At 42.0% G+C, this 16,464-nt stretch overlaps 1 protein-coding gene across 35 annotated transcripts in view; it reads right to left on the bottom strand.

Moving 5' to 3' along the window:
* Positions 1-5,946: 5,946 nt before the first annotated feature.
* Positions 5,947-16,464, bottom strand: part of clasp2 (cytoplasmic linker associated protein 2) — a 453,349-nt gene continuing 442,831 nt past the window's right edge. For 34 of the 35 annotated variants that reach the window (XM_085993847.1, XM_085993851.1, XM_085993849.1 and 31 more), the window contains 2 exons: positions 16,348-16,464; positions 5,947-7,673 (listed from right to left, as the gene is read on the bottom strand). In XM_085993847.1, the coding sequence (XP_085849973.1) occupies positions 7,587-7,673; positions 16,348-16,464 (204 nt within the window). In that variant the 3' untranslated portion in view covers positions 5,947-7,586. The remainder of the gene's footprint in view (positions 7,674-16,347) is intronic. The other variant, XM_085993872.1, reaches the window with a different exon arrangement.

The raw sequence follows: 16,464 nt of genomic DNA, 5'->3' as shown, positions 1-16,464 counted from the left end.
TTCAGGTCGATGACCTTTCGTCAGAACTGGAAAAAAGCTGGAGATGGAACAGATTTTTAAGCAAGTGTAGGGGCAGGGAAAGGGGGGGAGGGGATGAAAGAACAAAAGGGAAGGTCTGTGATAGGATGGAAGGCAGAAGAGGTTAAGAGACATTGAGAGATATTCAAGGCAAAAGGAGATGGTAATGGGACAGGTTAAGAAACAAAGGATGGCTCTATCAAAGGTCTGGGTGCTGCTGTGGAAGCTCAGACTGCTGCCATCATGACTCTGGATACCACTGTTCAAAGGGGCTTCCAGGGCATCACAGCAGTCTATCAATCTGTTCTCCAACAGATCAGTAGAATTGCTGAGGGCCGCCCTGAGAGAGAGGCAGCAGCTCCATGGAGCACGAACCTGCTGTCCTCTCTCAGAACGACAGCATTCCTGCTCCCACCAGTGCCCTTGCTGTTGCCTGTCAGCCAGCCAGCCCAGACTGCTGCAGTCCAGGCCGAGATGGTGCAGTTTGAAGCCGGGCCCTCTAGGCCCAGAGCTGCTCGAGGTCGCCCTCCAAGGCCATCTACAGTCTCCTCAATTGAAGGCCAGCAGCCTTCCACCAGCCATGCTGCAGCCACTGGTGAAGCACCTCATATGACCACTAGGACAGGCAGACACAAGGAAGACAGGCACTAAGGTAATGCACAAGGTGATTCGTTTATTTTTGTATGCATTATGTAATTATTGAATTGATACATTTGGATTTGAATGAGCATTTTCTGGTAGTTTTTTACTTTTGTGTTGTCAGAAAGATGATGATATGATGGCCAGTGATAGAGGCAACTGTGGGACTGTTGGTGAATGGGGAGGTGTAGTTGGGGTTACTGGTATCGCTCATTAATTATTTCATCAAGTAGAGCCCGGTCAGAAAGGGGTTGTCTACGTTGTAGCCTCTCTTCCTCTTTCTGTTCCTCCACTTCCTGTTGCACTTCCTCGTCCTGCTCCTCATGCTTCTGGTCCTCAGCTTCTTGCGTGATATGAGGGAACATAGAAACATAGAAGATAGGAGCAGGAGTAGGCCATTCGGCCCTTCGAGCCTGCTCCGCCATTCAATGAGATCATGGCTGATCATCCAAATTCAGTACCCTGTCCCTGCCTTCTCCCCATATCCCTTGATCCCTTTAGCCTTAAGAAATATATCCAACTCCTTTTTGAATATATTTAATGAACTGGCCTCCACCGCCCTCTGTGGCAGAGAATTCCACAGGTTCACCACTCTCTGGGTGAAGAAATTCCTCCTCATTTCAGTCCTAAATGGCTTACCCCTTATCCTTAGACTATGAGCCCTGGTTCTGGACTCCCCGGCCATCATAAACATCCTTCCTGCATCTAGTCTGTCCAGGCCTGACAGAATTTTATAGGTTTCGATGAGATCCCCTCTCAATCTTCTAAACTCCAGTGAGTATAAGCCCAATCGACACAATCTCTCCTCATACGTCATTCCTGCCATCCCAGGTATCAGCCTGGTGAATCTTTGCTGTACTCCTTCCATGGCAAGAACGTCCTTCCTCAGGTAAGGCGACGAAAACTGCACACAATACTCAAGGTGCGGTCTCACCAAGGCCCTGTACAGCTGTAGCAAGACATCCTTGTTCCTGTACTCGAACCCTCTTGCTACGAAGGCCAACATACCATTTGCCTTCTTAACCGCCTGCTGCACCTGCATGCTTACCTTCAGCGACTGGTGCACAAGAACACCCAGGTCTCTTTGCACTTCCCCTTCTCCCAATCTATTGCCATTCAAATAATAATCTGCCTTCCTGTTTTTGCCACCAAAGTGGATAACTTCACATTTATCCACATTATAGTGCATTTGCCATGTTTCTGCCCAATCACCCAATCTGTCCAAATCGTACTGGAGTTTCTCGACATCCTCCTCACAGCTTACCCTCCCACCCAGCTTTGTGTCGTCTGCAAATTTGGAGATATTACATCCAATTCCCTCGTCCAGATCATTAATATATATTGTGAACAGCTGGGGTCCTAGGGCCGATCCTTGCGGTATCCCACTAGTCACTGCCTGCCACTCAGAAAACGACCCGTTTATTCCAACTCTCTGCCTTCTGTCCGCCAACCAGTTCTCTATCCAAGTCAATACCTTGCCCCCAATCCCATGTGCCTTAATTTTGCACGCTAATCTCTTATGCGGGACCTTATCGAAAGCCTTCTGAAAGTCCAAATACACCACATCCACTGGTTCTCCCTTATCTATTTTACCAGTTACATCCTCAAAAAATTCCAGTAGATTAGTCAAGCATGATTTACCTTTTGTAAATCCATGTTGACTTTGTCCGATCCTGTCACTACTTACCCTCGCCACCACCTAACGGCCAGGTTGTGCAGCACAAATCTTGATACTGCTCAGCTGAGTACTGCAGGGCTCCTCCAGAGCAGTCCAGGCAGCGGAAGCATTGCTTGAGGAGGTCGATGGTGTGCTCTATAACATTCCTTGTGGCAGCATGGCTCTCATTGTAGGTCTGCTGTACACGTGAGTTCCGGACTGGAGTCATGAGCCATGTAATGAGTGGATAACCTTTCTTGCCCAGTAGCCAGCCTGTGACTTGCTGTGGTGGTTCAAATACAGGTGGCACAGAGAACTGCTGCAGAATGAAGGAATCGTGACTACTGCCAGGATACCAGGCATTGACCTGCATGATGCGCTGCCTGTGGTCACACATCAGCTGCACATTGAGGGAGTGGAATCCCTTTTGGATTAGGAAAATAGCAGAGTTCACATGAGGTGCACGCAGAGTCCACATGAGGTGCACGCGAGGCAATATGCATGCAGTCAATGGCACCCTGCACCATGGGGAAGCCTGCAATCTGTGTAAACCCTCAAGCTCACTCCACTTGCTCGTCTCTGGCAAGAGGGAATGAGATGCAGCTGTCTCTCGGTGTATAGAGAGCCTCAACCTCAGTGACCTTCCTTATGCAGCAGTGTACTGAAAAATGCAAGATATTGCTTATATCAGCAGCAGCCTGGAAGGAGCTAGATTTATAAAAGTGAAGAGCCACAGGCAATGTGGTCCTTGCCTTGCTTTGAGGTTGCAGTTGTGGCTGCAGCAGTTGGCAGATTTCAGTCGCGACCTCTGAAGTGAAGCGAAGGCGTCTCAAGCATTGGTCGTCGCTGAAGTTGAAGTAAGAGAATTGCTCCCTAAAGACCCTCTGCCGATTTGGCCTCCTCCCGAGAGCTCTTCTCCCCCTCTTCCTTCTTCCAGCAGCTTGTCCTGCTCTGCATGGCCTCCCTTCATTCTCCCAATCATGCTCAATTCCAAGAGGAAGGCCTACCAGGCCACCCGAGTCTGGAAGCATATTGTTTCAGAACAAGCTTTTAAATGAACAAAGAAGTACTTCAGCACCAGCCAGACCACTCCTTGTAGATTACTGAAAGTTTAGGTAAGTATAGAAAAGCTCCAAAAACATGTACAATTGCACCAACAGCCAGAAGAAATAAGCCAGCAACTAACCTGTAAGTAGTTCATGATCACTGGTGGGTGGTCCTTCATGCCGTTTAACATCATGCTCAGCTGTGCGAGGTTAAGACAGGGTATAGGCTGGAGCGTGTCATTCTAAAATGGCAGTGTTGGCGTCAAATCAGCCTTGCACACTGATTGACATCATAATCTGCCTGTTCTGCATGCTGCCAGCGTAGGTGCGCGTGCGCAAACCCTTTACTAAAATGGCTTCTGCCGCACTTCCTGTTGGAATTATGCGCGTGCATCGCAGACACCATTTTCGCGCTTTAGGAGGATGCGTAGTGCCTAAAAAAATGGGCTCTACAGAGCCCAATTTCTCCCCCAGTATGCATAGTTAAGAAACAACAAAGGATGCAAGACTCTGGCAGTTGTCTACAGACCTCCAGACAGCGATGACATAGTGGGAGATGTATAATTTCAGAGAATAAGGAAGCATATAGCAAAAACAAAGTTATAAGAAGAAATATTGTTTCACATAAACTGGGAGAAGCAAAACAGCTTAAGTAGTACAAGCAATGAATTTCTAGAATATGTTCAGGATGTGTTTTAGAACTGACAAGGGAACAGGCCATTCTGGTAAGTGATGAATAATGAACCAGAACTAGTTAACAATCTGTCAGTAAGGAAACATCTCACAAATAGTAACCACAATATGACTGAATTAGCTGAGAGAGAAAAGGGAGTATCACAAACCAAAGTTTAAAATTTAAGTAAGGCAAACTTTGAAGGGATAAAAGAATGAACTGCAGTCAACTGGGCTGAACTGTTAATAGGTAAACATACAGACAATGGGAAATATTCAAAGAAGTATTTGGCATGATACAAAACCAGTACATACCCCTAAAAGGCAAAGGCTCCACTTGTGTAGTTAAATAACCACGGTGAACAAATGAGGTAAGAGACAGTATTGAGCTAAAATAAATGGCTCACACAAATGCAAGGGAAAGTGATAATGCAGTGGACTGGAAAAGCTATAAAAAGCAACAAAAGGATACAAAGAAAATAATGAGGTGCATAACAGGAATGTGAAAAAAAAACTTACAAGAGTAAAAGTTTTTATAAATATATAGAGAGAAAAAGAGTGGTAAAGGAGCATGTGCACCCTTTAAAGACAGATACAGGAACATCTATAGATAATAAGGAAATGGGAGACTTGTTAAATAAGTACATTGTTTCTGTTTTCACAGTGAAGAGGGCAAAATACCAGCAGTACAAGGGAACCTAAAAAAATAAGTTGAGGGGAGGTACTTAATAGATTTAATACAAGTAATAAAATGCTCATGGAGAAAATAATTTGGCTTGCATTTCCTCGAGTTTTAGAAGGTTGAGCAGTGATCTAATCGTGTTTAAAATGGTAAAAAGATTCAATGGGCTACATACTGAGAAACCATTTCCTCTTATGGAGGAATCCAGAATAAGAGGGTATAATAACTTTAGAGCGAGGCCATTTAAGAGTGAAATCAGGAAGCATTTTTCACAAGTGGAAATCTGAAATGCGCTTCCCCCAAATGGCTGTGGATGCTGGGTCAATTTAAATTGTTAAGAATGAGGTCAGTAAGATCTTTGTTGAGTAAGGGTATCAAGGAATATGGAGCAAAGGCGGGCAAATGAAGTTGAGGTACAAATCAACCATGAAGTATTTGAATGGCGGAACAGGCTCGAGGAGCTGTATGGCCTACTCCTGTTCCTATGTTTAAGAACAGGTACTGTGACAGTGTGGCAACTATATCACAGTTCCTCAAATCTCTTGCTCCCTCCTCCCTATAGGAACACACACAACCCAAGACCCAGTGCTCATTTTATCAAAAACTGAGCGAACAATTGGCCCCAACTGACTCTCCAACCAAATTATATTTTTGGGCATGAGTGCCTTAAGTCTTTCAAAATGCAATTTATTTTTGTCTACTGTGAATTCTGTAAAGACTACTGATCCAGACATCAAACAGGGCATATTGATTAACTCTACTGCTCAAATCCCTGCAGGAGCGCGAACAACTAATATTTAAATAATTCTCAATGTTTTCCCCTCCTTTCTACGGATTGGACGATTGGGTTGGTCATACTGAATTTCTTTTTCAATAAAATGAGACTAGTCTTAAAAACTAGTTGTTCACAAATGACCTAAAAATGAGATCCAAATATGTATAAATGATTCAGACTTAAACCAAAGTAAAAAATACAGTCTACAAGAACCAACTGAAGTCATTCAAAGGGCATCAGGTAGAAATACCAAACATGCAGTACAGAACCCATATGCCACAAATTACCAAATTTTATCCATTATGGTAACAGAACAATTAATTACATCATTCGTGGAACCATCTTTCACATGGACCACTCAGGATTTCTCAGTTTATCTCTGGTTCTAGTCTTTTTCAAAACTTCAAAAAAACAGATGACAAAAATAATCAACTTTAGCGACTCAAGAGCGAGTTAATAATGTTATATACAGTTTATTGCCAGTGTATGCACATTTGTAAGCACATAACTATAAATACATCAAATAATACAGTGTAAACCAAATAAGCATTCACGTAACACTATATCCTTGATGCAGGTGCTAAAAAAAGCCAGTAACAGATAGACGGTTCCCTTAAAATCTTTAAATACATTTCTACAAATTCTTCATTAAACAAAAAAAGGGCAACTTTTTAAACAGCAGCAAAACAACAGCCTGATCATGTTTTGCTTTCTCAGTTAGATTCAGTTTTACTTGGTGCATTCACTTTAGTGTTGGACTTCACACATCCAGCTCCACGAGCATCACCATCACAGAACAACTGGCAACAAAACTATTTCCAGTATCGACTTGGGACATGTCACTGAATGTTAGGTATTATAAAGGATTTTTATGACTCAAACGAGCAACCAGGTAAAAGTCGTAGACTTTTTTTTTAAAAAGCGAAAGTTATGTTAGCAGGTTGAAAGAATACCTGTCTGCAACAAGAGGTAGAGAGAACACTAATGTAACCTGCTGACATCTCCCTAGTGATCCATCTTATTTGCTTTCCTAAATGGACACTATCAAAATCTTATGACCTTCACACTGTACTGCGTACACATAGTAGCTATTGATGTTAAGCTTCCTGGAACATCTACACAAAGCCATCACAGACAAGCAGGCCAGTAGTACCATCACCATAATTGTTCTCTACCTACTTAAAGTTACTGCGGAGGCAAAACTTGCCACATAGGCTTTTCTACCTGATGAATGTGTGCATTTTACTAGAACTTTAGAAACACATACTAAATATAAACAAGTTACATACTGAGTATGCTTGTGTAGAGCACTCCACTCCGATGCACCCTGCTTGAAGAAGGGGTGATGACACGTGTGGTTCATGTCCATTTGGTAATGGTGCAACCCTAACGCAACCCGCACCTAGCCACTTAAACCTACTACTGAGAAATAGGACAGAGACGACTCGCTGCTGCTCAGGAATGCTCAGCTCTTCTACCTTTCTTCTGTTTAGTTTGCATTACTTTTATTGAGGGAACAGCAGAGTAAATTGGTGAATAGGAAAGTAACACCAGCAAAACCAGACAATTCCAGCCCCAGGCCTTGCACGACATGAAGTAACAATCCCTAAAGTTTTGTTATGACAGCATGCACCCAAAACAAGGCAGTTTTTGTTACTGCTTCAATCTGGTTCTGATCCGACTTACTGGAGGCTTCTTCTTTACCGATGATTTGTGAAATCTAACCAGAAGTAAATTATGTAGTAAAAGGAAATTGTAATGCCGCTGGATAGAAGCAAAAAACTTTACTGAAGCTTAAAGCATTCCTTTTTAATCATAATTAGCATTTTATTTATATAACTGTAACACTGGTAAACGTTAATTAGAAGACACACAGAGGGGTCTGAGTGAAGAAAGATAAATGATTGGAGTTTTATCTGGACTGACTAATACTGTCTCCTCTGATCTGGAATAAATTCTGGTGCAACAGTCACATGCAGGCTGAGGGAAGCCATTTGTTGTATATAGCTGTGATGAATCAAGTTCCAAAGAAGAGTCCGATCTTGAAAAACTGGTTGTTCTTTCCCCAGGAGACCTATCTTAAAATAGCTGCTATCTCTAGCTTTGACCAGTGAGATCTGACGCCGAGCCACTTGTGCTGGAGCCAGTTTGTGCACGTTTAATGTACAAGTTTAACAATTTCATCTGGAACACAAAACAAATGAAGGAATGTGTTACTTTTTCAGTGTACAGGATTTAAACAGGGCTGCAAACACTGTACACAATCTAACTCCAAAAATCATCAATTCAGAGCAGCAGGAATATGGAGATTGAGGCTTTGAAGTGTTTACATAAGATTATAAATATTCTGCATTGTGTAATTTTTGCTTCAAATGTTGTCACAGAAAAAGAAGAAAATGAATTCACAAATAAAAAAAGTTCTGTTAAGAATATGAGCATTTGAATTATTTCAGAGTCTTGTTTCAACAGATTGTAAACACTTCATCTAATACACCAATCACAAATGCTTCTGTTAACACAGACCAGTTATCCTCTTGCTTGAGTGAAGTGCAAGGCTATAAATAAATTAAATGGCCACAATATTAGCATTATTATAATTTCTAACAAAGATTGCATTCTAATCTGCATAACTGGCATCAAACGTGACTTGTGTAAATTAGCAGCTAGAATCTTGTATGCTGTTTTCGGACATTTGGGATGATTATAAGAGAGATTTAAAGTACAATAGGATTGATAGGAAGGTAACTTGTGGCAAAGGCACAGTAGTCCTCCCTGTTTATTACATAAAAATGGTGTCAGCTGTGTCATTACACCACTAATAGCAAAACTATTGCACAGAAAAAATAAGAGATACAGGCTTCAGTTTTTGTCATGGAGAAAACACAGCTGTATTGAATGCTCACCTATCCACTGATGATGGGTGTACTTCAATTCACAGGCTTCATCATACACGTGATATTATTTATAGAAACATAGAAGATAGCAGCAGGAGTAGGCCATTCGGCCCCTCGAGCCTGCTCCGCCATTCAATGCGATCATGGCTGATCATCCAAATTCAGTACCCTGTCCCTGCCTTCTCCCCATATCCTTTGGTCCCCTTAGCCTTAAGAAATATATCTAACTCCTTCTTGAATATATTTACTGAATTGGCCTCAACTGTCTTCTGTGGTAGAGAATTCCACAGGTTCGGCACTCTCTGGGTGAAGAAATTCCTCCTCATCTCAGTCCTAAATGGCTTATCCCTTATCCTTAGACTGTGACCCCTGGTTCTGGACTCCCCGGCCATCGGGAACAGCCTTCCTGCATCTAGTCTGTCTAGTCCTGTTAGAATTTTATAAGTTTCAATGAGATCCCCTCTCATTCTTCTAAACTCCAGCGAATATAAGCCTAATCGACTCAATCTCTCCTCATACGTCATTCCTGCCATCCCAGGTATCAGTCTGGTGAATCTTTGCTGCACTCCCTCCATGGCAAGAACATCCTTTAAAGGGCTTTCGATTGATTTTGAAATTCTAAAATATCGCTTTCAATCAACTTTACAATCAATAGCAGCACAAACGAGGGAGCATAGGTTTTCTTTCTTATTTTTTGTTGTCAGGATGTGGGCAAGGCCGCATTTATTGCCCATCCCAAGTTGCCCTGTTTTGCAACTCATTAGCTTGTCAGGCCACTTCAGAATGACATTAAGTCAATTATTGAGTGTGGGACTGGAGTAACATGTAGGGCAGACCAGGCAGGGGTGCAGGGTTCCCTTCCCTGAAGGGTCTTTACAACAATCATTTTCTTTTCTGGTGTCGGCCCACAAACGATCAAATATATTGAGTTCATTTTCACAACTTACCTCCGAGATGTTAAATCGGGCACTAGAACCATGGCACTGTATTAATCAAGTCACAAGAATTAGGTGGAGGGGAAAAAAAAGTGGGCTTAATGAAAGAGTATAATGCTTTTCAGCTTTGTTGCAAGTGCAGTTGGATGAAGTGCAAGAGCTAGTTTGTCCATTGTGTGATGTGAGTTTAGACTGCTTTGAACAGTCCCATCAAATGAATTCTGAATGGAAAAATAGTCATTAGGACGCTAATGTCTCCAGCAGGAAACTTGAAATATTATGTCGATAAAATATTGACTTTTTTGTTTTTAGCATTGTAACAAGGGAGATAGCTAGAAAATGAATGCCACAGGGCATGGCTCAGCAAATCAGTGCACAAATATGCTGCCCAATAGCGCTGATAGGACAAAGATTCACAACCTAAGTTCTCAGCACAATGCACTCTAATCTGAGCCAGTTTACAGGGGTTAAAAGAAAAAAAAAGCCAAATAAATGAGTTTGGTACCTTAACAGCAACATTGGCAGTGATATGGGAGAGGATCACAGAAAACATAGAAGATAGGAGCAGGAGTCGGCCATTCGGCCCCTCGAGCCTGCTCCGCCATTCAATGAGATCATGGCTGATCATCCAAATTCAGTACCCTGTCCCTGCCTTCTCCCCATATCCCTTGATCCCTTTAGCCTTAAGAAATATATCTAACTCCTTCCTGAATATATTTAATGAATTGGCCTCAACTGCCCTGTGTGGTAAAGAATTCCACAGGTTCACCACTCTCTGGGTGAAGAAATTCCTCCTCATCTCTGTCCTAAATGGCTTACCCCTTATCCTTAGACTGTGACCCCTGGTTCTGGACTCCCTGGCCATCGGGAACATCCTTCCTGCATCTAGTCTGTCTAGTCCTGTTAGAATTTTATAAGTTTCAATGAGATACCCTCTCATTCTTCTAAACTCCAGCGAGTATAAGCCCAATCGACCCAATCTCTCCTCATACGTCATTCCTGCCATCCCAGGTATCAGTCTGGTGAATCTTCGTTGCACTCCCTCCATGGCAAGAACATCCTTCCTCAGATAAGGCGACCAAAACTGCACACAATACTCAAGGTGTGGTCTCACCAAGGCCCTGTACAACTGCAGCAAGACATCCTTGTTCCTGTACTCAAACCCTCTTGCTATGACGGCCAACAAACCATTTGCCTTCTTAACCGCCTGCTGCACCTGCATGCTTACCTTCAGCAACTGGTGCACAAGGACACCCAGGTCTCATTGCACTTCCCCTTCTCCCAATCTATTGCCATTCAAATAATAATCTGCCTTCCTGTTTTTGACACCAAAGTGGATAACCTCACATTTATCGACATTATACTGCATCTGCCATGTTCTGCCCAATCACCCAACCTGTCCAAATCATACTGGAGTTTCTCGGCATCCTCCTCACAGCTTTGTGTCGTCTGCAAACTTGGAGATATTACATCTAGATCACCTGCCCATCATTGCAGACATGGATTGGACTATGGAACCCTTACGGTGGAATGCAGCATTCACTAGTAGAGGCAATTTTTCTTTGCTTATCCAAAGATTCTCAAAGAATCGATAAACAAGGCTAACTTCTTTCCATTAAACTAGTTGATCTCCTGTGGTGCTGCTCAAGTGTACTTGTCAGATGAAGCACATGTCAACTAGTCCAAGACATGCAGACATAATTCCATTATGAATTACTATATCCACATTTGTAATAGAAACTGCCTATGTAAACTTGTCACGCTGAAGTGCCTCAACTGGGGGGGTCAGAGTGCAATTACAGCGTGACACGTTTACACAGACAGTTTCCATTATAAATGGGGACACTAGAATTTATAAAGTTGATAAAGTGCATGCAGATGTAGGATTTTTAATTTACTACATAGACAGATTTACTAATCAAGGTAAAGCTTGAGTTGTGATGTTTGCTTTATGTATGCTTTCAATTTCTAGAGAGAAAACTTAATTTTACTTAACGAGGCTTCAACTAATGGTCCAATTGAATCTCAGAAAAATTACTTTAATATACATGTAAATTGATTCCAGCAAGAGTAAATCTTTTGATGACAAAATTTCTTCAACCAAACTGAATGACACTGCAGCTTCAAAAGTTAGAATTAACCGATTCTGTAGTGGAAAAATTGAGGACTTCTGCTACTGCGAGAGCAAATTCAAGACACTGCTGTTGGGAAGAAGAAAAAGAGGACCTTATGTGACAGTCACATGAGTCTTGCAAGAATTCAGAATGTGTAAAATGCTTGTGAAGATTCTGCTGAAGTAATTTTCCCCAGTTGATGATGGATCTGTCACAATTAGGAGTAGGAAAGGCCATTAAACCCAGCATGTCCTTTTTTTTTAATAGTTCCATCTATCTACCCACCCCTTCTGACCATATCCCTTCTCGCTTTAGAAATGCATCTAATTATTTCTTGAACCTATCGATATTGTCTGCTTCATTAGTTTCCCCAAGTAATTTGCTTCACAACTCTACTACGTTTGTGATTCGCTAAATAATAACTCCCTTTCTTGAATCGTTTAACAGAGTGCTTTTCACTATCCCCTCTGACCTTCCCCTCTCTGACCCGAACGATCAGTCCCCAGCAAAGGCCCAAGCTTCATCCCCTTACGCACACCTCATTACATTTCGGGTTTGGCACATCGCTGAGCTCTTTTTCCATCACCTTTGCCTCCGTGCTCACTTCTTTGACCAGGAATCTTCCCCCGCAAAGCGGACCCTTTCTCCTATCTTCAGAATTCTCGTTCTACCTGGACCCCTCCCTTGACCTTTACCCTCTCTGGGTCTTTTCATTGGGAACTGCCGGTGTGACATCAACCGTCTCAATTTCTCTGCTCCCCTCACTCACTCCAACCTACCTCCCTCTGAACCTGTAGCACTCTGTTCATTCAAATCCAACCCTAACATTGTCATTAAACCTGCTGACAAGGGTGGCACCGTTGTTGTTCGGCAAACTGACCTCTACCTTGTGGAGGCTAAACAGCAACCCTGTTCCTCCTTTTGATTAGGCACTTTATAGCCTTCCGGACTCAACAATGAGTTCAACAATTTCAGATCATAATCTCTGCCCCCATTTTTTCCAGACAGCAGGTGCTGATTCTGCTATTTCCATTTACACTTCTTCTAGACCCATCTTTTGTTTATTTCCCATTACCATCTCCCTTTTACCTCGCACCATCATCCCTTTTGTCATTTAATCTCTCCTGCCTTCCACCTATCACAGACCTTCCCTTTTTGTTCTTTCCTCCCCTCCTCCCCTTTCCCTGCCTCTGTATTTTCATAAAACCTGTTATATCTCTAACTTTTTCCAGTTCTGATGACAGGTCATCGACCTGAAACGTTAACTCTGTTTCTCTCTCCACAGATGCTGCCTGACCTGCTGAGTATTTCCAGCATTTTCTGTTTTTATCTCGGTTAGTTACTTTCCAGTCCTCAGGAATGGCTTTCACATTTAGCAAACTTACAGAAATGTTAGCTGAAGCTTAACTAATTTCAAACTCCATCTCCTTTAAGATTTGTAGGTCATTTGTCAGTTTTAATAGTAACTAACTTTTTAAAATAACCATACTAGTCAATCTCCTGTGGTGTTTACACAGGGAGTGAAGACCAAACGTAATCTTCAGGTGAAGCAGAGATCGATGGTGAAGGATAATTAGAGCACAATGTGCAGATGTCAGATTTTTCCGAAGATATAGAGGTGTATTCAGCATTATTTGTATGTCATTTAGCTCCGCTAATAGCATTTCTGGAAATCTGATGTAAATTGTGCAACCTTCCTTCCTGAGTAATTAGATATTTAATAACCACTGTTGCTTTGTATCTGGATACCAGGGTTTTACATGGGACAATACTTTTCCACTCTTTGTTTACTTCATTGGACTGGAGACAACTCATAGCGATTTACACTCAATTTTCCTTTTGGTTTCTCATCCCTTGGTTCACCTATATTTTCTTGTTCTTTTGCTGCCTGCTGGATTCTTGAAGTTTTGAAAGTATTCTGCTTATTCCTCATATACTATTCTTTATATTCCTACATCATCACCATGACCTCTGTTGCCCTGTAACCAGTTTTGATTTGGCTGGAATGAAATTCAATTCTAGCTTCACCAATACTTTCTTAAATACTCTTTTATTGAAGGGCTCTCAAACATTGTCTTTAATTAACCTTTTCTAACTCATTTCATATTCTTTGATAATCTGCTCTTTTGGAGTCCAATATTCTTGTATCACTATCTTTTTCTGAAACCTTATGAGTACTTTGATTCTAAAAGTAGAATAATCACTGCATCCTTGATGGTTCTCTAATTCTACTATATGTGCCATAACGTGATCACTGCAACAGATTACACCCACAATAGCCACTGATGGCGTTTGCTGTTTGATTTTGGAGCTGGTGCAAGATGGCTTCCACACTCAAGTTTGTCCAAGTTTTACCCGTGCTATTTTTCCAATGAATATCTAGGTAATTGAAATCCCCATGATCAACATATTGGTTTCTTTACAAGTCTCCCTCATCTGAAATAAAATAACCTTTCCTGCTGTGCAGGGTGCCTTTGACAACTAGTAATCGCCTTCTTTTCCTTATTATCCTTGACCTTTGTCTAAATTGTCTCTGCTGCACCAGTCAGGGCCCCGATATCAATTCTTGCTATGGACTTTACATCCTCATTTGCTCTCTCTGCCACTTCACCAACTGTTTTGTTTTGCGTAATCTTTCTGTAGATCTCCACCAGATACATTAATCTCCCAGTTAATACAACTACAACTTGTATTTATATAGCGCCTTTAACATAGTAAAACATCCCAAGGCGCATCACAGGAGTGTAAAAAGACAAAAAAAAAATCACACATTTATATTACATTTAATACTAGCTTATCAGAGTCTCTGCTATCCCTGTTACATCACACATTTCTTTCAATGTTTTTTCCAAATTCACAAACTTATCTCTTATGCTTTCATCATTAGAATAAATTTAAGGTATGTGATGGATGAGGGGATTGTCATATATTCCTGGGATGAGGGGATTGTCCTATGAGGACAGATTGAGTAGACTAGGCCTATATTCCCTAGAGTTTAGAGAATGAGAGGTGATCTCATTGAAACATATAAAATTCTTAAGGGGCTTGACGGGGTAGATGCTGGGAGGATGTTTCTCTTGGCTGGTGAGTCTAGAACCAGGGGTCATAGTCTCAGAATAAGGGGTCGGCCATTTAGGACTGAGATGAGGAGAAGTTTCTTCACTCAAAAGGTTGTGAATCTTTGGACATCTCTACCCCAGAGAGCTGTGGATGCCAGGCTGTGGATGCTCAATCGTTGAGTATACTCAAGACACAGATCGATAGATTTTTGGATACTAAGGGACTCAAGGGAAATGGGGATAGTGCAGGAAGGTGGAGTTCATAGAATCATAGAAATTTACAGCACAAAGGCGGCCATTCGGCCCATCATGTCCGCGCCGTTCGACACAGAGCTATCCAGCCTAATTCCACCTGCCAGCTCTTGGTCCGTAGCCTTGTAGCCACGGCACCTCAAGTGCACATCCAAGTTCTTTTTGAATGTGGTGAGAGTTTCTGCCTCTACCACCCTTTCAGGCAGTGAGTTCCAGATCCCCACCACCCACTGGGTGAAAAAATGTCCCCTCAAATCCCCTCTAAATCTCCTACCGTTTACTTTAAATCTGTGCCCCTTGGTTATTGACCCCTCTGCTAAGGGAAATAGGTCCTTCCTATCCACTCTATCAAGACCCCTCATAATTTTATACACCTCAATTAGGTCACCCCTCAGCCTCCTCTGTTCCAAAGAAAACAACCCCAGCCTATCCAATCTTTCCTCATAGCTAAAATTCTCCAGTCCAGACATCCTCGTAAATCTCCTCTGCACCCTCTCTAGCGCAATCACATCTTTCCTGTAATGTGGTGACCAGAACTGCACGCAGTATTCTAGCTGAGGCCTAACTAGTGTTTTATACAGTTCAAGCATAACCTCCCTGCTCTTATATTCTGTGCCTCGGCTAATAAAGGCAAGTATCCCGTATGCCTCCTTAACCACCTTATCAACCTGTCCTGCTACCTACAGGGATCTGTGGACATGCACTCCAAGGTCCCTCTGCACTTCTCAGTGTCCTACCATTTATTGTGTATTCCCTTGCCTTGTTAGCCCTCCCCAAATGCATTACCTCACACTTCTCCGGATTGAATTCCATTTGCCACTGTTCTGCCCACCTGACCAGTCCATTGATATCTTCCTGCAGTCTGCAGCTTTCTTCTTCATTATCCACCACACGGCCAATTTTTGCATCGTCTGCAAACTTCTTAATCATACCCACTATATTCAAGTCTAAATCATTGATATATACCACAAAAAGCAAGTTGAGGTAGATGATCAGCCATGATCTTACTGAATGGAGCAGCAGGCTCGAAGAGCCGAATGGCCTACCTATGCTCTTGTGAACAAATGAGGAAAATGGTTTGGTAACGAATTAAAAGAAAAGCTTGCAAACATTTTTTATTGGGAGAGTAAAACGCAGAGTATTCTGTCACAAACAGTTGCTGAACATATTCTATAGATTTCTTTAAAAGGGAATTAGATAGTTGCTTGAAAAAGAGGAATATTAAATAGTATAGCAAGCAAGTTGTATTACATTAGGTAGCTCATGCAAGGACAACCAGCACAACTGATGGTATGAATGCCTGTTTGTGTTGTGACGTGCTATAATTCTATTCTTATATAGTTAATGCTCATTTGCAACTGGCAATATGAAGTTAATATCCTGTCAGTAATTGAACCTTAAGACCTCTCCGTTAACACATAATTGTCAGCCTGAAAGATTACCCACATATTTTTGAAGAAAATTATATAAGCAGCAGTGGGCTTCTTTGCTGGAATTGCTGATGCATGTGTAGCTGTACCATTGAGCACACCAAACTACTCACAACAAATCCACAGCCATAGGTGCATGATACAAAGTATACAAAAACAACACATTTAGTTTACCTTACTGCCAGTGAGTTGACCCAGGTGGGGTTTAAGATCTTCACCAATAACTGAATAGATGGCTACAAGGCAAAATACACTTGCCTTGCGAACACTGCTCTCCGTATTGTCATAACC

This window comes from Somniosus microcephalus, chromosome 7 (assembly GCF_052327205.1).
Source record: "Somniosus microcephalus isolate GS21.2 chromosome 7, FLI_Smic_1.0, whole genome shotgun sequence".
NCBI classification, from domain to species: domain Eukaryota; kingdom Metazoa; phylum Chordata; class Chondrichthyes; order Squaliformes; family Somniosidae; genus Somniosus; species Somniosus microcephalus.
Note: the sequence above shows the minus strand (reverse complement) of the source record. Positions and strands in the feature narration are given on the sequence as shown.